This window comes from Peromyscus leucopus, chromosome 4, assembly GCF_004664715.2.
Source record: "Peromyscus leucopus breed LL Stock chromosome 4, UCI_PerLeu_2.1, whole genome shotgun sequence".
NCBI lineage: Eukaryota > Metazoa > Chordata > Mammalia > Rodentia > Cricetidae > Peromyscus > Peromyscus leucopus.
The window spans coordinates 81,196,567-81,221,672 of record NC_051066.1 but is presented as its reverse complement, the minus strand read 5'-3'; the positions used below and the strand labels follow the sequence as shown (position 1 = coordinate 81,221,672).

The 25,106-nt window shown below is 37.3% G+C and overlaps 1 protein-coding gene across 1 annotated transcript in view; it reads right to left on the bottom strand.

The window, feature by feature from the left end:
• The window catches only part of Dcdc1 (doublecortin domain containing 1), a gene marked incomplete at its 5' end in the record, with an annotated part of 409,318 nt that overhangs the window by 210,649 nt on the left and 173,563 nt on the right, over positions 1–25,106 (bottom strand). The window contains 2 exon segments of the mRNA XM_037204436.1: positions 8,647–8,817; positions 19,354–19,446. Coding sequence (XP_037060331.1) covers positions 8,647–8,817; positions 19,354–19,446 — 264 coding nt within the window.

Here is a 25,106-nt window from a genome sequence, read left to right as displayed (position 1 = left end):
TCCTCAGCATAAAAAGATTTTGAGATGCAGTAGCCAGAGAATATACCAGAATGTCATCAACAACAATACAGACAAGAGTACATGTTGTGGATGCAGCAGCATAAACAGCTATATAGAGATAATAGAATTACAGTCAATAGACTTTTATCCCGAAATTCCTCCAAATTGTGTTTTAGAATTTAAAAAAAATCAAAAGCAAAGAACAACAAAAACCAAGGACTTTCCTACGATGGGAATCAATGTCTGCACACTGTCCTTTAAAACTTGACATTATATTATACCACGTAATTCCAAAATGAGACATGAGACATGGAAATAATATGTCTTTTTATTTAGGAGGATCTACTGTTAAGACCAACCTAAGAGATATTTTAAAAGTATCAGTGAAGGCTGGGTGGTGGTGGCACACACCTTTAGTCCCAGCACTAGGGAGGCAGAGGCAGAGGCAGGCAGAACTCTGTGATTTCAAGGCCAGCCTGGCCTAGAGAGCAAGTTCCAGGACAGTGAGAGCTGTTTGAAACCCTGTCTTGAAAAACAAAACAACACACACACACACACACACACACACACACACACACACACATACACACACACACACACGATTGCTTTGGGTATTCAGGGTCTTGTGGAATTGTTACTTGTATGGTTGCCCTTTGGTTGCCTCAAAGAATGTCTTTGAAATTTTGATACCAATTACATTGAATCTGTGGGTGATGTGGGGTAGTGTGAACATTTTAAAGATATCTATTCTTCTAATCAATAAATATTTCTCCATTCATTTTTTCATCTTTAATTTCTTCATCAATGTTTTATCATTTTTAGCATATGTAGTTATTTCACCTCTTTGGTTAAATTTTCTAATCATTTTGCTTTTTAGGATGCTATTGCAAAAAAGATTGTTTTCTAATTTTTTTTTGTTGGCTTTTTCATTGTTAGTATAGAGAAATGCCGTGTACTGAATTCATTGATTAGTCCCAAAGATTTTTCTTGGATTCTTTGGGGTTTCCTATATTTTATGACCACATCATCTATAAATAGAGTTAATTTTACTTTTCCTTTCTAATTTAGTTGCAATTTATCTCTTTCTTGGTCTAATTGCTCTGACTAGTATGTCTAGTGCTGTGTCAAATAGATGTGGTGAGAGTTAGTCTCCATTTCCTGGAATCAGATCTTGAGACATTTTGAAATCTACCCATTTGTTAGGTTAATTGTGGAATTTCCATGTATGGCCTTCATTGTGTTGTGGTAAGCATCGAAGTTTATTTTGTTGAGTGGTTTGAATCATAAGTGGATACTGAATGTTGTCAAGATTTTCTGTATTATTTGAGTTATCAGGTGGCTTTTATCTCTTATTCTGTTATAACATATTATATACAAGTGGTAATAGATTGATTTCATATGTTGCCATCATGAATCTCAGGAACAAATATTATTTAGTTATAATTATGATCTTTTGTGCCCTGTTGAGTTTGACTTGCGTGTAATAATCAGGTTATTGTCATGTACTGTCCTATATCCTCCTGGATTCTCTTCTCTGTGCTGTCTTCATCATATCTTGATATCAAAGTCATGCTGATCTCCTAACATGAGTTTATAAGTGCCCTCTCTTTTAGGTTTTGGAAAATTTTTCGGAAGAGTGATGTTAATTATTCTCTAACTATTTAGAGAAGTTCTTCTGTGAAGATATTGCTTGCCTTTTCTTTGTTCAGAGGTCTTTGATTGCTAATACCATCTCCTTACTTGTTGCTTGTCTGTTTAGCTTTCTAGTTTTCCTGATTCAGTTTTAGTAGCTTGCATATTTATAAAATAGCTATTTCCTCTAAGTTATCCAATTGGCTGGTGCCTTATTGTTTCTAATAGGCCCTTATGACTCTTTTTGTTTCTGAGGCATCTGTGGCCATCTTCTGGTCATGGCATAGCCACATTGTTATCATGAACTTGCAGCAGCCATAGTTGCCTGCAATGGGCCTGTTGAAGACTGGACCTCTCAACAATCAATAATGGATGGGGGAGGAGCTCATGAGGCCCTACCCTTCCATGCTGAACTATTAGCAACTGTGGGATGCTGGGGAATGGAGAGTCATTATCTTTAGATGTGTACCCACTGGTGAGTGTTGTGGAATAATCTTTTGTACATGAAGATGTGTCATTGCCAAGGCACATGGTTTAATAAAGAGCTAAATGGCCAATAGCTAGGCAGGAGAGGATAGCAGGATTTCCAGGGAGAGAAAGGAAGGGGAAAAAGAATCTAGGAGTAGGTATCAAGCTAGTGAGACACAAAGCAATTCAGAAATATGGTACAGGAGAGAGGTAACTGGGGCGTGTGGCAAAACATAGATTAATAAAAGCAGGTTAGCCGGGCAGTGGTGGCGCACGCCTTTAATCCCAGCACTCGGGAGGCAGAGCCAGGCGGATCTCTGTGAGTTCGAGGCCAGCCTGGGCTACCAAGTGAGCTCCAGGAAAGGCGCAAAGCTACACAAGAGAAACCCTGTCTTGAAAAACCAAAAAAAAAAAAAAAAAAAAAAAAAAAAAAAGCATGTTAGATAAGTTATAAAAGATAGTTGGGGGAAAACCTAAACCAAAGGGCAAGCTTTCGTAATTAATATTATGTTTCCATGTCATTATTGGGGAGCTGGCAGTCTCAAAGGAAAGTCTGACTACATTTGAGAAAGCTTGCTACAGGTGAGCCCAGCAGGTTCTGTTGGATAGTTCCATACCCATGGTCATGCAGGAGGCCCTGGCTAAATTTGGTGGGTCACAAAACAACATGGAAAGACATGAACATGAGAAAGAGATCTGTGGGGAGGGAGGAGTGGAAGTGATGGGGAGAGGAAGAAAAGAGAGCATTGGGTGAAAATAATCAGAATGTATTATATCCATGCATGGAATTTTTAAAGAAAAATATAATTAAATAAAAACTGGGTAAGTCGGGATGTAGATCAGTAGTGGGATGCTTCTGGCACATGCAAGGTTTGGAGTTCATGCCTTAGTACAGGAAAAACAATCAAAGAGAAATGAAACTCAGATTTAATTCCCTGAAAAGATGAACAATATACAAATCCTTAAGGGAACTGAGGGAAAAAAGGAAGAATTCTCAAATAAATAACATCAGAACTGAGAGTGGATATGCTGCCCTGCGTGCTTAGGTTATTGATTCTTAAGGTTGTGTTGTGGCTTCTGTGTAACAAAGTGATAGAAATAAGAAAATGAAAAGGATTAAAAGGCTCATCACCCTGTTCATTTTTATCAGACATTTTTCTAAGACCAAAGTGAGTGAAAAAGAGGGAGAAAAAATTGTTGGTCAGAGGAGTCCAAAAGACTGATCAAAATGTTGTCATTAGTTTTTGTCCAGAATGACCCTGTTTCTGAAGACACTTCTGACAGAGGAAAGACTCACTGGGAAGAATCCCCTCTGAGGATTAGCTCTTATGTACGGGTAGCATCTATGCAAGCCACCAAGGGAGAAACACAATCAGTAGTCCTACACAGCTGTAATACATATGAACAGGTACAATAGCTAGAATGAGAAGACAATCCTGAAAGGTGCAACAGTGGCACTCATATGCTGGGGGTAACCCATAACCAATATGAAATAAGGCCTGCTCAAGTGGAGGGAATTCATGTCTGGTACCATAACACTACCCTACTACCCATGGCTGGTGAGGCTATCAACCCCAGAATAGAACTCATACTGCCACTTCATTAAACCAATATAATTTCTTCCTGCATTCTAAATGTTTACCCTTATACTTACAAGTAAGTGTAGCTATCACACCTCATCAAAGAAGCTTCTGTTGGGGACTATTATTTTAAGGTGTATGACTTTTGCTCATGATGCATTTGTTTAACTCTGTGAAGCTGTGCTACTGTGCCTGCATAAAACATCTGATGGTCTAATAAAGAACTGACCAATAGCAAGGCAGGAGAAAGGATAGGCATGGTTGGCAAACAAAGAGAATATACAGAGGGAGAAATCTGGGAGAGGAGAGCTAGCTAGGAGCCAGAGAGGGAGGAGGACTCCAGGGGCCAGCCTCCTAGCTACACAGCAAGCCACGGAGTAAAAGCAAGATTTGTAAGAGAACGGGAAAAGCCCAGAGGCAAAAGGAAGATGGGATAAGTTAAGAAAAGCTGGCTAGACACTAAGCCAAGCTAAGGCTGGACATTCATAAGTAAGAATAAGCCTCCATGTGTGATTTATTTGGGAGCTGGGTGGTGCCCCCTCCCACCCACCGCCAAAGAGCCAAAGAATAAAAATAATAATAATAACAGCAACAAGCTTCTTTTTTGGAGCAGAGACCATTACAGAAAACCTCAGCTGGTCAGAATGAAGAGTACAAACAACTCTGTAGGATACCCAGGCCCAACTGATACATCTACAGCACAACCAAAGCACCTAACACTCAGGGAACATCACAGAAGAGGGGCAGAAAGACTGTGAGAGCAGAGGACCAGGACAGGCTATCCACTTCAAGACAATGTCCTCTACACAGCATGCACCCAGGAAGCCTCAACAATACGGCCACTGAAACAAGATCTAAAAGTGATGGTACCAATTGGCATGCCAGCAAGGACGGGGGAATTATCATAAGGTTTCAGCACTTGAAGAGGAACTACAGGCAATTAATGGTTGCTAAGGGACGGAGACGCAGTTTTCTCCAGGAAAAAGAACCCGATAGTGCTGTGGGATGGTCTGTATGTCAAATTGCTCTGATTGGTCAATAAATAAAATACTGGTTGGCCAGTGGCCAGGCAGGAAGTAGGTGGAACAAGGAGAGAGGAGGATTCTGGGAAGCGGAAGGCTGAGGCGAGAGACACTGCAGCCACCGCCAGGACAAGCAGCATGAAAAGACGCCGGTAAGCCACCAGCCATGTGGCAAGTTATAGATTTATAAAAATGGGTTAATTTAAGATAAAAAAAACAGTTAGCAAGAAGCCTGCCACGGCCATACAGTTTGTAAGTAATATAAACGTCTGAGTGATTATTTTATACGTGGATTGTGGGACTGTGGGGTTTGGTGGAACCTGGAGAGAAGCCCTCTAGCAACACGATAGTTTAGCCAATCCCAAACTGTCAGCCCTAATACACACATATGCTGCATTTGTTTAGCTCTGTGAAGCTGTGCTCCTGTGCCTGTATATGATACATAATATTATATTATACATAATATATTATATTATACATAATATTACATATAATATTATGTATGATGAGGCACCACTCCTGTTTGAGGAACTACTGGCAGTTGATGGCTGCTCTGGGAGAGACAGATACTTTCTTCAGTGGTATCGCCCCCCTGGTAAGCTGCCTATACTTCATTAAATAACCCAATCCATGCTCATGCAAACAGCCCTGATTAAATCAGTGAGTCCCAGAAAGACAACAAAAAGACATGAAAGCAGAAGAGGTTTGGCAGAGAGGGGTAGATGATATAATGATCAACATACATTATATATTTGTATGAAGTTGACAAAAATGAATTCATATAAGATTTTTAAACATCTGCTTAGGGATGATAATTACACATTCTGATGATATAAAGATATGTGGCATGTAAGTGCCAAACAATAATAAAACATGTAATCTCCATTGCAGATCCCACATAGCCAACAAAGGTGCTCCTTGATTTTTAACTGGTCATATAGCTACAAATGAAAAAACAATACAGTTCTAACCTGAATATCAATTGATGTCCCCATATGCAAGACAAAAGTAACACTAGAGAGGTATGTCCATGTGTCTGTACCTGTTAACTAGTGTCACAAGCAATTTCTTTGCTAGCTCAGAAAATCGTTTTTGTGTACTTTTTGTATGTGTTATTCACAATGTGACAAAGAAAGTTTATAATGTAAAATTTAATGTACATTACTTTTTTATTTTACACTCAAATCAATACTTGGCTCACTTTTTTTTTTTTCTGGAAAAGGCCATGTAGTAAATATGTTAGGGGTTTAAAGTCACATGATCTGCCTCAACCCATCCACTCTGCTATTGTCTTAGGCAGACAGCCATAGGCAGCATGCAAACAGGTGTGGCTATGTTCTAATGAAAATGTATTTTAAAAGAAAACAGGAAATTTTGTCCATGGCCTGTCCCAACCACTTAACCAACCCTTAACTCAAGACCTTATTACCATCATTTACGAGTTTCTATTGTGCATGCACTCTGATTGGTCAGTTTTGAGTCATAACAAGTCATTACTGAAAACAAACCTTGAAAGAAATGTATTATAGCACACTCATAAAGAATTCACACACACACAATATACAGTAATAACTGGAAGAATAGGTAACAGTAAAACGTAATCAAATAATTTGAAAGAAACAGTTATCAGTTATCTTTTTTATAAGATCAGTTCAATGTTTATAAATGCTTTTTAATAAGGGCTGTATTTAACCACTGGCTCTCAAAATACCTGACGGTTTAACTGTTGCTCACATGCTGCTAGGAGTCAGCCTTAGGACACTAAACTAGTTCCCCTCAAATCAACTATCCAGCCAAACCTGGAAACTACCACCCTAAGAAGCTGAAGAGTTGAGCTGATTCTCGGAGCTCTGGGGATTTAGAAGAAAAACGTATGCCTTGAGATGAACTCAGTGTTTCAAATGGGGAAACTGAATAGAGGCGAGGCAGAAAGATATGATGCCAAGTCTTCCTGTGGTGGAGGGTGGAGTAGGGTCAAAGTAGCAGAATGTTTGACACAGATGGGAGAGAATTCTGGAGAGGGTATCTAATCATTCTGGTGTGCTGGATACAGCACTTTTAGTGCTAAAGCCAAAAAGTCTTCACCACACCAGTGAAGGCATTGGGGGTTTTATTTAGCTGATTTTTGTAGTGGGTAGCCATTCCAGCTTTGATCTGGAAGTTCCAACCCCCATTGAGGATTCCACAACTGCCTACTAGGCAGGGCCAAGGGAGGTGCCGAGAGGCCAGAGATCTGGATAACAAGGGCTGTATTTATTATTTAACTGCACTCTCGGTTCCTGCACCCTAGACGGTGGAGGTTGACTGAACAGAGCTCCAGAGAACACTGTTGGACTGCGATACACCTTCCCCAGACACCCCCCGACCTACCTATCCCTTCATTTGTAAGTTATCCACTAAATAAATCTTCCCTTTAACTATGTAGAGTGGCCTTAATAATTTCACCAATAGATTTTAATAGCCTCGTGCAGATCGTAGTTCCTGTATTAGATAGCACAGCAGGCACTTTTGCAAATATTATACAACATATTTCCTTTGCCTATAAACTTCCTATTTGCTGGTGTGGAAAGAATTTTGAAGCACGCTGAAAGGGGGAATATGTGAGAGTAACAGTTCAGAGTCTGCAATTAAAATTTTACTGTCAAGCTAATATGCTAATATAATAGAAATTCTTCAGAATTAACAATAAATTTATGAGAAAAAAGTTCTTTTTTCCAGTGACACTACAGCCAATACAATAGTTGATTAAAAGGAGTGGGCAGAGATGTCACTAAGGCGACCAAAACCCCTTGCCTGGTTTATCTCTTAATCAATAGCAAGTGTTTTTACAGAATGGTCCACAACCAAGTCAAAAACCCCAAAAGAACCATATTACTAGATTGTAGGGACCCTTGTCTTTGATGTCTTTAGATGTTGCTCCCTGAATCCTTTGCTGACTAGCACAAATAATGTGTTTAAGATTGAGTCACATTTCCCAAAAGTCAATCTTTAATGGTAATATTCTCATTTAAAATGAATCATATGAATATCATCACAAGCTACCATACTCTTTAAAATGGTGTTTGTAGCTAAAACTGTACGTGAAGGATAAAGTGCAAGATGAAAGATGAGCAGAAGTCAACTGTGAATATTATCAGATCCCCATAAAAATGATGAAAAAGCAGTGGAATTCTCCAAACAATCCTTTTTACCTAGAAAGGCTCACACTCTGAGTAGTGCTGATCTCTCTAATCAGAGGTCTTTGAGATGTAAACTATGAAGTTACAGAACTATATTAACTTGACAGAGGCAACATGGATATTCAACTATGAATATAAAAACCTTTGCATTCCCTAAGCTTTCAGCCAGGTGGGTTATTCTTTTTCTCACCTAACACTGTAATAGCAGAGCAACCTAGGACATTTAGCCATCTTGTCCTGACAAATAACCAATTCACCTTTTCCCCCTCAGTATATTCTTAAGTATTGATTTTGCCAAGTGAACTCAGATATGTGTCACACTTATCCAATACATATCTTCCCCCTGGAAATGTAGTTTGAACATCAATCAGTCACCCAGCCTTTTCACCTCCGATTCTTATTGTCACTGTCTGTCAACTCTTAAACCTTGGCCATTTTACAAATGCATTGTTTTTAGAAAAATGAAATGTGCACAGTATTTTATTTCTTTGAGAAATATGCAAATACTCACTCACTGAAGTTCTTGATTAAATTTACTTTTCTGTACCGAATGCTAAGTTTTATTAACTCCCATTTCAAAGACACATAGTTATTTCCTTTTAAGACTTCTTTTCTGGATAGTAATCTTATCCCTTACAGGTCAAACTTTCCTGCTGAGGACAAGCTGAGACATTCAACTGAGAACCAGTGTTACACGGGTCTTCGATGGGATAGAATGCTTCTGTCTCTGCCTGGATGCAGTGGGAGTCACAGACTGACACCCACCTTGAGCTGCAGACCTCCCGGGACCACGGTGTTTGCTGGAAGGCTCCTAATGTGTTGGCAGATATAAGAGGAAAACTGCTCCTGCTCAGCCTGTAATTGAGGGCCAAGCTTAGCGAGATGACCTCTGTTGGTTTTGATAGCTGTCTGCAATTCATCAATCAGCATACTCACCTGAAGGGGTTAAATTACAAGACTTGTTAGCAAGAAGTAATTGTTGATGTCACACCTATTAGGTTTTTTAGTACCTAGCCTGATAGGAGAAAATGACTTCAACTCAAGAATTTAAGTATGGCTCTATCCTCAGGTAAAGAGAATGCAAGGGATAAACATATCTATCTCCATTATCCACTTTTTATTTGTAGAAAACAAGTGTGTGTGTGTGTGTGTGTGTGTGTGTGTGTGTGTGTGTGTGTGTGTGTGTATCTTTATTTTGGTGTTATGGAATAAGTAGCCATTTAAAATTGCTGAATGAAAACTAGCTCTAGGCATAAAAAAGAACATATAGATCTAAGAACTTTGTGAAATACTTAAACTGCTTAACAGGCCCAATATGGTGATACTCAGAAGAAAGATGTAGGCTGTATGACATCGGCCTTGTCTACATAATAAATTCCAGGACAACCAGGGCTACATAAGATCCTGTTTCAATAAAGGGAAAAAACAGAGAAGAAGAAAATAAACAAAATATTTAACAAAATAAAACCTTCCTTGGACATTGGATTTCATTGTTATGTAACCTATTACCATATTTCAGTTTACTATATGTACCTTTTTTAGACTATTTTACTTTACCCAGTATTAAAGTAAAATGTCAATCCTCTATTAAATTCATTAATATTTTGTAGACCTTTAAAATATATTTTCTGCCTAGACAGCATTCTAAATATACATAAAATAAAGCATAGAATTTTTTCAGAAATAAAAAAAGCTAGAACAGACATATCTTTGATGTTTATATTTCTAGACTCCTAATTAGTGGAGTTAGGAAAGACATACTCATATATTGTTAATGAGATATACTGAGGACTGAGGAATAACAAGTTAATGTCATAATTATGTGGTTTGCTAACTGAAAATGACTATACTTCTTTGACTCCTCATTGGTCCTGTCCTTTGGGAAAGTGTCCAGAACTAGTATAGCTAGATTATATGGTAGTTCTAAGTTTAGTTTCTGGAGAAACCTGTATTTCCATAATGGCTGGACTAGTTTTTATAACCATTCATGACAAATAAGAATCCCCCTTTCTCCATTTCCTCCCCAGTATCTGTCACTACTGTTATTCTAATGTGAGCCACTCTGACTGGGGTGAGGTACTGTAATTTGCATATCCACAACTAAAAATGTTGCAAAATGGGTGGAAATATTTGTTAACCATTTATGTTTCTTCTTTTGGAAACTATCTTTTAATTTATTCAGCCATCTATCTATGAGAAGATTTTTTTTTTATTTTTTAGTTGTTTATAGATTCCAGAACTAGTCAAGGTTCGCTCCCATTCTGCAGACTGTTTCATGCTGATAGTTTCCTTTGCAATGCGGAAGCTTTTAGTATCATGTGATCCTATTTGTCAATTATTTGTTTGCTTGTTGTGCTATTGGAGTCTTTTCCAGAAAGTTCTTGACTCTGCCTATCATAAACTATTTTCTTCTTTGTACACTGGTGTGGTAGTTTGAATATTTGGCTCCCATAAGCTCATGGGGAGTGGCAGTATTAGGTGGTGTGTCTTTGTTGGAGTAAGTGTGGCCTTGTTGGAGGAAGTGTGTCACGGTGAGGGTGGTCTTTAAGGTTTCATATATGCTCAAGCCACACCCAGTATCTCAGTTTACTTCCTCTTGCTTTTGGATCAAGATGTAGAATTTTCAGCTCCTTCTCCAGCACTTTGTCTGCTGCAGGCTACCATACTCCCAGTTGCCAATGGACTAAGCCTCTGAAAATGTAAGCTGCCACCTCAATTAAATGTTTTCCTTCAAAAGAATTGCTATGGTCATGGTGTCTCTTCATGGTAATAGAAACCTTAACTAAGATGACTGGTATATTGTTGCTGCTTTCATTTAACATTTTCTTGGTCTAGCTTTGTCATGTTTACCCGTGCATGGTAGATAAAATTTCTATTCACTGCATAATTCTACATCTCATATAAATGTCTGCAAATAAAATGGGCATTCTTCCCTAAAAGTATCCCATGTACTTACACATTAACCTCTTCATAGCTGAAAATATAGTATTGCATCCAGCGTACTGAAATTCTCATGGTAAGTCTATAATTTCTATCCCTTCTTCAGAGAGTTCAAAGAATTTACCCTTTAACCAGTTTATACTTATAATCACATGATTTAAGTATTTATTTTTCTACTTTACCTACTAATTCTGTGTGTGTGTGTGTGTGAGAGAGAGAGAGAGAGAGAGAGAGAGAGAGAGAGAAAGAGGAGAGAGAGAGAGAGAGAGAGAGAGAGAGAGAGAGAGAGAGAGAGAGAGAGAGAGAGAGATTTGGTTCTATTTGGGCATTTTTATCATATTTGTTTTTTGTTTGTTTTTAATCTTCATTGTTGTTTTTAGGTGTTTGGTTGATTTGGTTTTAGGTTATTTTTGAAAAGAGAGTTAGAACATGGAATTTGGTTGGTAGGGAGGTGTGAAGGAACTGGGAGGAGGTGGATAAAGGGAAAGCATGATCAAAATATAGTGTATGAAACAAAATTTAAATAAAAAATATGTGAAGAGGATATGGGAGAACTCTGAAACACTGTGAAAAGCCTTAACTTTTGGATTACAGGCATAGAATAAGGAGAAAAATATTGCATCAAAGACATGGCAAATACTTTTGATAAAATCATAGAATATTTTCCAAACATACAGAAAGATGTCTACTCAAGAATAAAAAGTTTAAAGACCAACAAATAAAGAAGATCAGAAAGGAAATACCCGACCATATATAATTCAAATATGGAATAAAGGAAGGATATTTATAAAAAAGAAAGAGTATTGAAAGCTGCACAAAGAAATGTGAAATCACTTACAAAGGTAGGCCGATCAAATTAACACCTAATCATTTTACAGAAACTTTCAAAGCCAAAAGGGCCTCATAAAGTGTTAACTCATAAAAACCACCCATTAAAATTGAAGAAATAAAAGTCTTCCATGATAAAAACAGACTAAAAGGTTATGACCACTAAACCAATTCTACAAAGGCTACTGGAAGGAATACCTAAGTCTGAAGAGAAAGATGACCACACCTAAGAGGCCACAGGGAATAAAAAAGCAATATAAGAACAGTTAACTGAAAGAAGTCTAATGAAATACTGCATGATCAGCAAAATGACAAGACTCAATTCTTTACCTTTCAATTAATATACTGAATGTTTACAGTCTTGATTTCACAATATGATGATACAGAATAGTAGACCGAGAAAACATGATCCATCTTTCTTCTGCCTCCAAGAAACATGCCTCAATAACACTGGTAGACACTATCATAGAGAAAAGGGATAGAAAAAGGTATTCCATGCAAATGGGACTAGGAAACAAATTGGTGCAGCTATGAAACTTACAGAGTACATCAACTTATAAAAATGAAACAATACTGAAGAAATAAGGAAGGAATTTTTAAAAATTTGAAGAAGAAAGTTCAAAATAAAAAGACTGGTTAAATATACAAAAAATAAAATAAAAGGAACTGTATGCTGCCTACAAGAAACTTCACTAATAAAAATATACATAGATGAAGAATGAAGGGTTGGAAAAAGATATATCACAAGAAAATGATTTGCTTTGGTCACTGTGAGCAGAACTATCAGGTAGCACTTTGTGTGTCAGTTTGTACGTGTGTGTGTGTGTGTGTGTGTGTGTGTGTGTGTGTGTGTGTGTGTGTTTATGAAATGTAGGTGCATGTGTGTGGGAATGGATGTGAAGACCAGACAAGAGTTCACCCTCAAGTGAGCTTCCTCGGGAGTCATCCATCCTGGTACTCTTGAGACAGAGACTCTCACTGCGACCTGAGGCTCACTGATTCAGCTAGGCTGACTGGTCTTGCAGCCCCAAGGATCCACCTGCTTCTGCTTCACCAAACAGCACTTGGATTACACTGCCATCACGAATGTCTTTTTAATGTGTATGGAAAGGAACAAACTCAGGTTCCCTCCTCTCACAAGGCAAGCAGGCTCTTCATCTATGGAGCTATTTCCCCAACATTGCCAAACCTTTTTTTTTTTTTTTTTTTTTTTTTTTTGCTGGAGGAATCAGTACCTGAGTTAAAACATTCCACAAAGTTCTGCATAATTCTCTCATAGCCCTCTCCTCCTGCCTCTGTCATCTACCATTTTCCCTATTTGTTGTTCTAGACAAGCTTCCCTTCTATTTCCGCCTCTCTCTCTCAATCTTTCTCAATTTTACCAAAATTGCATTAAAATTCTATTTTCTATTAAATCTTTTCAACCATGTATAACTCATTAGTAATGGACAGCACTTATTGACAGTGAAGGTCTGTGCCAATTCCTATTAAGTATTCATAAATAAGCCCTCAGGGCTAACTAAGGGAACTTGGATGCAAGTTTAAAAACCACGGCATGCAAGGCAGTAGGGATGGCTTGGAAGAGTGATGAGAGGAGTCTCAACAGAGGAAAATAGAAAAAAAATCAATGTAAAAAAGAAGATGTGAAAAGGAAAAGAAAACAAAGGAAGGAAATGGTTAGGGAAAAATAATAAAGGAAGAAAGAAAATGAAGACAATATTGTTCTTAAGCTAAAAATCCCTTGGGAGGATCCTCTAGAGAGCCCTTCTGTCTAGAATACACAATACAATTAGCCCTATTAAGTTGTGACCTTTAAAAAAATCTAAATTATTCATCATAAGACAGTGCTTCTGCCTTATCTTGTTCATATTTTATCCTATGCAGTATTATCCTCAAAGTGATAGAAGATACCAACCGACATACCAAAGCCAAACACCAAACAACCCAGGTGGCCTGTTCTTCTGGTTAGTTGATGAAATCAAAGTACAAGAAGCAAGAGCCCTAAACACAAGGGCTCTCTAGAAAGTACAGCAGCTCTTTGAATCCATTCCCAAGACCATGTGATTTAGGAAGACGGGATTTTGTGTAGCATTTAATGTTTGGATCGTGTAATGTACCCTTCAGGCAAACCCTGCTCTCTCATTTGGCTGTACTTCACCACACGGTAGAGCAAGCCACTAGCACAAAACCAAAGGAGAAAGAAAGAAGATCCCAGACTTTGATTTAGGACATTGTTATGCATGACTGGTTTCACTGTCACAATCCATACCCTTTAACTGATAAGGGATTTCATGTGACATCAGAAATCAACCAACCATACAATTGCTGATGTCATTTGCTCTCTAAAGAACTATTGGTTAAAATCTTAAATTTTTCATTGAAGATAAAGTCTTTGTCCTTTCAAAATGTTTCTCTATTACTTTTTTACTGCCTCCATTGGATTATTTGTCAGTGTGTGTGAGCCACAATGACACGAATTATTAGTTGTTTTCTTAATTCAAAACTAAAAAGTTATATATCTGAGCAAAGATTAAATTGCATCTTAAGCAGAGAATTAGTCAAAAATCCTGCCAATGACATTTTGATAATACTTCCATTCAGCTCTGCTCAGACTTTGTTACTTTACATATTCATATGGCCTTTTATCTTCAAAGTGCTATGCTTTGTTCTCAGTTATTATGATAACATGTTGTCCTTAAAGACAACTATACACATGAACTAACTCACACTAAAATCAGGCAGATGATACAATATTATTGAATTATTTTACATAATATGATCTATTTCCAAATCAAAGTTGTTGCTAAAAGGAGAAAAATGTTCTTTAAAAAATTCTTTATCATAAATCTTTTTCCCCTTGCAAATCCTTTTTTCTCTCTACAAAAGCAATCTGAATGGGGGTAAAAGAAGACAAAACTTGACCTTTTGTGATCCCAGCATTAATGGGTCTGTTCATAATTCAATCTATGTGTGTGAGAGAGCATCCATGTGGAAACATAGAAGCCTGAGAGACATAAAACCTTTCCCTTTAAACATTATCTGACCCTATCGGGCCCATTCACAAAAGAAGGCTTACGCATGCATATGCTGAAAAAGCGCACCATCGCATTGTGCAGCAGAAAGCCTACTCGTTCCACTCCCCACGCTCCATGGCAATGGAGCACGGAAGTGACACTTGTACAGAATTGGGGGGTGTGACAAATGAACAGAAGGTACCGGACAAAAATGAAATATTCTGCTGAGGAAACAAACCAAACTTCTGAAATAAGGCAAGCATGCACACCGCTAGAAATATGCACATATGCTTTTACATAATGTGGAGGGATGTTGGACCATATCTCTATGATGCCTGCATTCAATTCTTGAATTCAATTAAGTTCTCAAGATGACTTGTAGTCAGCACAAGATATTAACCTCTTTATAATTTTTTTTATAGATCTTACATATTGGGGTTGTCTATTTGTGAGCGATATGTTGTTAAATATTGCCTGTCTGCTGCCAGGAACAAGTCAAAACAACTCCTGGTTTTTGTAGTGGCTTTAGCTGTAGGGCTGAATCCATCCACGTTATTGAGAACTCCAGAGCACTTTGCGCAGAACTGCCATTTGAAATCACATAGAATAGTTTTTTCTCTTCTTGAAATATGGCCTTCAAAGAAATATATAGGATGATCTTAAAGCAAAGAAAGCCTGGCAAGCCCAACTTTCTAGACAGGTATGGTGGCTCAAACTTTTAAGTACTTGGGAGTCTGAGGCAGGAGGATTGACATGAGTTTAAGACTTCTGTGAACTACGTAGTGAGTTCCAAGCCAACCTGGAGATACAGTATGAGAAAGAAGGAGGGGCACTAGCAAGATGGTTCAGCAGGCAAAAAGCACTTGCTACCAAGCCTCTTGATCAGCATTTGATCACCAGGACCTACATACTGGAAACCTGCAAGTTGTCTGACATCCACATGTGCACCATGCAATAGCCTCCCTGCACCAGCAAGCACATATATGCATGCATACGTACATACACAAAAAGACAAGTTTTCATTAGTAACATACTTTAAATGAGCCAGAAAAGGAACACAGATCTTAATGAGTACTTTTTAACCTTCCTAAATCTTGCCATTGTTTTGCCCACAAATACATTGTTTTAATAGGTTCAAAGGAGAACACAGTCTTGAATTGATTTAAAAAAAAAAAAAAAAAAAAAAAAAAGACCAGAAAAATTAGGGGAGCTAGAAGAAAGCTAAGTGTCTCTGATTTGGTAGCTGAGCTACAGTGTAACTGCTGGAATCCTGGTGTGTGTGGTACTTCTCACTGCGACACCGTGACCCCAAGTTGTCACACTTTCCTACAAGTTTCCCCAGGTAAGAAGATCTACCTTGCTGCCCTATGTGATGGCTTTAAAGTCTGACACCCCATATACTGGTATGGGAAGAGACCATTGAAAATGGAGGCATTTTAAATGTCTTTCCAGACTACCTGTTTGGAGATGGGATGATGCAATGTCATTGATAGAAACTGCATCCTCAGGCTGCTTTATAGCTGTTCTTTACAGAACTCTAGTTATAGGAGTATATCTCAGTAAAGATGGCTTGCCTTCTTCAGAACACTCTTACCAAGTTGGCACCAATGACCAGATACTAAGTCTCTCACACACCTGGGAGCAATGGCTAACTATGTCTCAAACACACATCAACAGCTTTGGCAAACTTTCCTTGTTTCCACAATAGTAGGGGTGCTTCTGCCCAATCTTACTGTCATATTTAATCCAATGTTGGCATCTACTTTTCAGACAACCTGGAATAACACACTGTTAAAATGACAATAATGAATTACAAATTTGCAAAGGAAATCTTAAAACTTTAGCATGTCATTGTATCAAAGCAGCCTTTGCAATATATGTATAATTATTATTTCCAGTTTTCATGGGGAAAGTATGTTGAACGAAAGCACATTTTAAAAGAAAAGTCCAGGCTGCAGAACAGGAGCTAACTCTGAGATTTTATGACATTTAATCATGGTTTTAAAATAGACATAGAATTTTATATGTGTAGAAACAAAGTGTGGTGCTGGAGACGCAGCTCAGGGGTGGAGCTCTTGCCAGTGTGCACAAAGCCCTGGGTTCGAGCCCCAGCATCATCAAAATGAAGAAAGGAGCAACTGAGCTGAGAAAAAAAAAAATTGATTTTCTCACTTTCCTTTTCCATTAGGATGTAACTTCTCTATATGTGTATGAACTGCAGCTAAAACTTGACTTCACTTTTGCTAACCTGAACCCAGAAATCTACACATCTAAACCAATGGAATCATTTTCCAAGCAATCATTTAGCAATTATCCATGTGTTCAATTTTTTAAACAAAAATTAAAAAAAAAACATTTTTGAGTTGCACCTGACAAATTAAATATGTAACTAATTAAAGTTGTATTGAAAAAACATTGATGCATATAGTGTTAAATAAATACATAACTGTAGTAAGAATGTGAATATGCATGTGTGAAAATATCACAATGAAATCCACTGCTTTTATAGTTAACAGATAAGCTAATAAAAGAAATACCAAATAAACAAATATTATCATGCTTTTGAGAAAAGATAATTATTAAATCTTTAATTTAATTTTAAATTATTAAATTATTAAATTCCCATTATACTTTATATAAATAATGATCATTTTCCTTGACCACTAAATTTTCAGTTGCAATAAAATTATATAATTTTACATAAAACAGCAAAGGGAAGACTAAAGAAGATGGATCTGTTGGGATTGCACCTGTCATGCAGGCAGGAAAACCTAAGTTTGGATCCACAATCAAGCCAGGTGTGATAGTGCACATCTGTAATCTCAACACTCCTCCAGAGAGACGAGAGGTGGAAGAAAGGGAATCCCCAGAAACTTGCAGGCTAACTGATGTGTACAGCAGCAAACAGTAAAGACTATATCTCAAACAAGGTGGAAGGTGAGGACCAACCCGAAGGTTATTCAGCTAACTTCCACACACATGTTATGGACATGTACATCCACCCCTACACTCACACCTACAAACATGCACATGCATACAATGATTAAAATATACATCAAAAGGCAAACATACTTAAGAAAACATCTATCATTATTTTAGATTAAAATCTCTCCAAATCTGGTTAAACATGTGTAAAACATGTAGAGGAATATCTTAGCTGGGGTTTCTATTGCTGCGATGAAATCCACAACCAAAAAAGCAAGTTGGGGAGGAAAGGATTTCTCTGGCTTACACTTCCAGATTATATAGGTCCTCATCATTGTAGGAAGTCAGAACAGGAACACAAGCAGGTCTGGAACCTGGAGGCAGGAGCTGATGCAGAAGCCATGGAGGGGAATTGCTTACTGGTTTGTTCCTCATGGCTTGCTCAGTCTGCTTTCTTTTAGAACCCAGGACCACCAGCCCAGGGATGGCACCACCCAGCAGGGGCTGGGCCCTCCCCCATTGGTCACTAACAGCTGGAGTTCATAAAGGCATTTCTTCAACTGAGGCTCCTTCCTCTCTGATGACTTTAGCTTGTGTCAAGTTGACACACAATACCAGCCAGTAGAAGGAATAATATTTTTGAATTTTTAACTAGCAACCGAGTCATTTACCTTGTAACTATTAAGTGGAAGGAGCCAAAACTATAACTTAAATCTATACAATTGTTACAGGAAATAGTTACAGTTATGTTTTACAAAATATTCCCTACTAAGTATTCTAATCAATGCTCACAATGCCATCTTTAATACTGGATGTATACGTCCCTAATAGTACCACATTTTCACCTATGAGTTGAATTCATGCAGAAAGTCTGATACACCTTATTGGTCATCTGCTATGAAATATATAGTCAGAAGGGATGATACAGTCATTAAGATAAAAAAATACTAAAACCTTAAACTTTGGATAGATTGCTTAGAACCAATGTTCAAATTGGTTAAATTTATGCAGAAAGTTTATTCTTTAAATGTATACATTATCTTATCCTTTACATTGGTTATAGATTTATTTTTCACAGTGTAGTACACAGAGACTAGCAAATCCATGCCCACTCCTCTGAAAGATTAAATGCTTTTGCATTCCAGGAAGCGACATGAAAATCATTTTCCCCCTTTGTCTGGCACCAATTTTGTGTTATTATTTCATTTATGGAATACGCTGTCAGCTTCCCAGCGTGGGCTTTGGAGAGGAGGCCTGATTTAATAGTTCTTCATTACAATATTGCCGGCAGAATCTGATGATTAGCTCGCTTAGGTTTGACATTTGTAAACTACAGCTTTCCCTTGATAGACGATCACTTCGTTAGCATTTCTAAAATTCAGAGCAAGGATTCTCTCCTTAGACATTAGTTAATACAAACACAATTTAGAGTTATCAAAGATTCAAAGACTCTACACTTCCTGATGCTGGAATGTTGTAAACCTCATTTTCATGTAGTATGTAGTAACTTGTAAAATTTCTGGAGAAACATTCATGATTTTTCACAAAATCACGACAGATTTGTTCTTTCAGGCATATATTATTTTTCAGGGTGCCTACACCAATAAAATAATTACCAGTTTTGAACAGCTTTTTTTTTTTCTGGTCTCAGCTTTTAAGAATTAACAAGAGTTGATTTACTGTAATACTCGAGCCAAAATTTCTGTTAATTTCAAAATAACTGTACATTTTCATTTCAATATCATTAGCAAAATACATTCCTTACATCTTCTTGTGACTTCTGGTATTCCTCTGGTGTCATTGAAAGAATGGCCTTTTCTGTGATTTTCGATTTCTGATCATTCATGATCAAGTTCAACTAAAAGATATAAAGAATCAACATGAACCTCTGACAATCAACAGCAACATGTATTCAAACAACTAATTTTTGATTAATGTTGATGTGTTTACATGAAAAAACTTATTTAGATTAAGTAGAGAAATGATTTTTTAATAGTCAAAACACTTAACATATTGAAATTTTAACTTTCTTTTTTAAATATACAACTTGGAAAATCTAATGAGGAGGGTAAGTCCTGAGTTGACATTGCCAATTAGACATTAGACATTACCAATTAATCAATTAGACATTGGTTAAGATTTTTTAAAGCATTTACAACTTTTAAAATTAGGTTGAGCCCTTCTATCAAAAAAATTTCAATGTAGGTAACAGAATAAGGAGGCTGCCATTATGTTGGGATAAGAAGTCAAGGACTACAACAAAAGTGTTCATTCATACGCTGCACTGTGCTAAAATTATTTCCAATATTTTATAACAGAAGATTGTGTCTCTATACAGCTCGACAGTTACCTCCAACCAGCTCCATTTGTATATTATTTCTACTGTTTCTAGCCTTTGGTTTATAAAATTATGAATGTGATCTATTTCATATTATAACTAATCTTGTGGAAATAAAATACTACTTTCATCAAAGGAAGATTAACTCACACAATAAGATTCATTCAACAGAACAACACAATTAGAAACAAACAGAACAAGAGTTTGATAAAGAGCCCTCTGAAGTCAAGTATTTAACAATATTTTTTGAGACAGGGCCTCATTTTGTAACTCTGGATAGCCTGGAACTCACTTTGTAGACCAGGCTGGCCTCAAACTCACAGAGTTGTTATAGTTATGACCTATAAAGACTTTGTCAACAGGTTAGGTTTTATGGGAAGGGAAATGGGATGTTAGCAGTCTCTTATAGTAGGAAATAGACAAGATATAAGCAAATGAGCTATATTTCAGTAAGAAGTAGGTGGTAGACTGAATTTTTGCCAGCAAGTAGCAGTTTACCAAGTCCAACATTGACCTAGATTGAGAATCACTGATTAAACTGTTATTTTTAATCATCACATATGACTATTTTTACAATTACTCTCTTTAATGAATATTTGTTACTGTAATAATATAGCACAGAAGTATAACACTATAAAGATGTAAATATCAAGTCTTTATATAGACTAAGTCTGATCTCATATCTCATTGATCATTTATCAGGAGAGTTCTCATCTCAGGTGATAAGGAGATAGAAGACAGACACTGGAGAATATCCTCAAACTCATCGTTTTCTGTTATTTTTTCAGTGCTGGGACTAGAACTCAAAGTCATATGTATGTAGAGCAGAACTCACCTACTCAGCTATACCACCAACCCTTGACTTTAGAAGACAGGATTTGTGCCTTGTTTCCCAGGCTGGTCTAGTACTCAGAATCCTTTTCCCTCCACATCCCCAAATATGGGATTATATGCATGTGTCCATGACAATCAGGTTTATTTATTCTTTAAAGCATTGAAAAAGAAATAAAAGAAGGAAGGGAGGGAGGGAGGGTGAGGAGGGAAGGAGGGAGGAAGGGAGAGAGGAGAGAGAGGGGCGGGGAATATTCAGAACAGTTTGTTTTAAGGGAAGTAAAAAATAAAACAAAAACCGAGGCATTGGGTACCACACAGAGAGGTAGGATTCTAATGAGGTTCCCTGGGCCATGCCATCTGGAACAGCAGGAAGTAACTTTTCAGAAGGTGAAAACGCTTTCCCTCTGACAGCACTGCAGTCGTGGGAGAAATCACCTCAATTGCAATTCCCAACCTCAAACAAACGCTGTACGAATCTATGTGTGCAGAGGGAAACCCTAACAACATCGTAAAGAAAAACCATAGTGTGACAGTGTTAGATAGGGTGTGTTTGATAAGACCTGAGAATGAGCACATGGGGTCTTTACTGGAAACAGGGAAGCCATTTCAGGACAAGTAGGTTTTAATTTAATCATTTAGAGTCAAATGAAGAGAGTGGGATTTCATCTGAGACAATATGCAGTGCTAACGACATCTTTCTCTCAAACCCAAGATATGACAAACAGAGTTAGATTCTTCTCTCCTGCCACTTTGGATGAGACCATCCTGGTCCCTGTTCTTCATTAAGACAACAACAATAAAAAAAGTAACTAGATGCTATCAATTCGCTGCCTTATCTCAAATATGCAAAATGTTAATTAAGTTAAAATTTATGGGGCTTTTTTCTATTAAAGAAGATAAAGACTTAAAAAGGTAGAAATCATAAGCAATGCTAAAATTTATGTAAATTCAAAAATCCTTGTCAAGTAGAGTAAGAGGGGGTGTCATTTTGTTCTGAACACGTATTGCTCCCTTCAAATATAGGGGAAATTCCTCACATTTTCATTGTACAATTCAGAATATAATAAATTAATAGGAAAGCACATTGTAACCAGGCAGAGTTTGGATCATTCTGAACTAGCGAAAACCAGAAAGGAACAATCAAGAGACTGGCCGAGACCAGAAGGAGAAAGAGGAGAAAAGTTAATGGAAATGTTTTAAGGAAAAGTCTGGTTAGATACACACACGATCAAAAAAGGCTAAATTCAAGGAAGGCAGCGAAGGTTTGAGGGCATTTTCTATAAAGGGCCTGGGGATTTGTCTTGGTGGAGAGGGCTTGCTCCTCATGCATTTGGCCCCTTGTGCAATCCCCAGTGATGAAAAAGAAAACGGAATAAATAAAAAAAAAAAAAAAGGAAAGAGTCCCACAAAAATAGACCTGAGACAATAGAATCTAACAAAATGGTTTCCATTATCTTTGATTTTTCAAAGTACATTTTATTTAAAACACTGATTGTTGACACTAAGGGTTCAGATATCAGTCCATCTCTAAAGACCTAAAAGTAGCAGTTTAGTGATACGGAATTTGATATAACACTTGGGCTTTGTAATTGAAAGCACGCTTAATTTTTGAAGGATGCGTCAAATGCCTGCAGGCTCATGGAGGTCTCCTACGGACATCCTCCAATGAAAAGCAAGCTCAAGACCTCTTAGACAAATGTAACCTAAACAGCAGTGATCTTGTCTCATACACATCATTAATGGCTGACTGCCTTTCTGCTATATGCCTCTTAAGTATTCTGAAGTATGTTTATGAGAATCATAAAGCTCCTGTAAAAATTTTAACATGATAGATAAAATGTATTTTACAAAAAGAAAATAACTATAAAATTGTCACTCTAGATTTAAATTATTAATATCATTAGAAAAAAAACAGTAATTAAAACAAGCTGGTTTGCTCTCTCCACCTAATTCATGCTGACATTCCAGATAAGTTCTACCCAAAGGGGGGAAAGCCTATTAGTGCATCTAAACTCTCATGGTCCTGAACTGTGGCTTTCCACATGGCTTTTGTATTTCAAAAGAGAAACTAAAGAGCAAGGATGAAGTATACAATATGCCTTGTGTAGAGTGCTTTTAGTAAATCAGCATGCCCTGTAAGAATACTGAATTCATTTAAGATTTTCATCAGTAAATATTGATCTACAGCTACATTATTTGATCCATAGTTTACATGTGGATCAATATAGGCAATACAGTTTAGCATAAACAATAAGATAACCACCCTTCATATATATTGACAGGCTTCCCAATGGTCTGTTAATATACAAAAGACTGGGACAAATTACTTATTTATATATACAAAACATGGTTATAAAGGACAGCTGCAGGTATTTTTTTGGAAAGTGCATTTTAATAAGGTCCTATTCAGTTATAGAACAAATGGGGAAAAAATAGTTGGCACTACAGAGTTTAGTGCAGGAGCCCTCTCCTTTTCTAACCACGAAATCAATCATTTGTCCAGACTGTGGGAGTCAGAGTTAGTTACTGAAAAGACTCCGTATATAAACAAGTCAATAACTCATTGTGTGTTATTGTTGAGCTGAAGAAGTCGGCTTTCAAAAAGCTGGCCCTGCTTCTCCCAGAATGAATGTCACTGTATTCAGGGGCTGGGAGAGCCTTTGTTTCTAGCCATTGCTGGCTGCCATTTATGTATGGGAACAGGAGGTGGCTGCAGGAAGAGCAGGGGAAGATACTATTCCCTAGCATGATGTCCAAGTCAAATTCTCAGTTTTGTCAGCCTAAATCGTTTGTTTCTAAAAATGAACAATGGGACTGATAAAGAGTAGACACACAAAAATATTGGCAAAAGAGTTGAGAGACAAATGAATCTGTAGCATCTTAATTTGGATCAGGATGATACTTTAGATTTCCTACTTGTCAACAGAGATAAATCTGACATTCAGGCAACGGTTTGAAAAGTTCAAATGCACAAAATCAAACTGATGAACAGGTTAGCATGTCAAAGGAATTCTATCTGTTCTTGCTGTAAGCAGAAAGGTTAATTCTTGAGACAACCAAATGGAGTTTTCAAAGTTTGTGTGTGTGTGTGTGTGTGTGTGTGTGTGTGTGTGTGTGTCTATGTGTGAGCACACATGCTCCCACATTCACATACTTCTTTTATCCATGACAGAGAAGGTGTATTCAGTAGGTAGCAGATTTTGGAGAGAGTAATAAAACTCTTTTAAGAAGTGATATTGACTCTTTCAATAAGGAAATCCCAATGATCTTTGGCTTAAGATTAAAGGTCCTGCAGGCGTGTGGCAGCTTTAATCAGCTCGGAGGCAGAGCAGCGATCTCTGATGACACCTAAATTCAGAAAGGCAATACAATAAAACGTTAAAGTTAGTCAGATAAATTCATCATAAATACTATTTCATCTTGATATTTGTTAGATAGCTACCATTTATTCAGACACTATAAAGAAGCACAATGTTTATAGTTAATTTGGGTAAATAACAAATACAAGCATATCTATTTAATAAATGGTCCTTATATTATATATTATATTATATTATATTATATTATATTATTATATTATTATAAAAATGTCTCTGATACCATCAGGCCAAACACTTTTTTAGGTCAAATCTCTTTTCAGAATATTTGTATTCATTCACTTTGTGTTGGGGTTGGTGGGAGCATGGCATGACTTGCACATGGAGGTCAGAAGACAACTTGTAGGAGTCGCCTCCTCTCCTTCCACCATGTGAGTCTCGGGGATTGAACTCCGGCTGTCAGTAGGTGCCACAATGCACTGAGCCATCTCTACATCCCTCCCCTGCTTTTAATTAGATAAAGCTGAAGGTGTAAGCAAGGAGGGAACACAGGAAATTAATTGAATCATCAGTCTCACGCACACATGCAACTTAGAAAATCACGTCAGATAACGCCATCCATCTCCACCATGCAACAGAATGTAACAGACCTTCCCCAGACACAAACAGGCTAGTATCAAAGAACAGGGGGGTTAATAGGACAATGAAAAAAACAATAAAGCACCAAAAAATATTTGATATGAAATAGATAATCATGGATATATAACCTATAAGACTAAAAATACTTAAGATTAGAGTGTTTCAAGATGGAGAACCCATCAATAAGAAGTAGTAGCTTACCAGGAAAAGAAGAGAAAATGGTAATAGGAAGTATTGTTATTAATTAATAATAATGTCATTTAACATTATATTATGAAATTAGCTTTAAGTAAAGTTGATAAAGTGGCTAGACATAGCTTTGGGAAAAGGAAGTCTAGCTGAGACTGAGGGGTAAGCCAGGATGAGACCACAGGAGATTCAGTCAGGCGC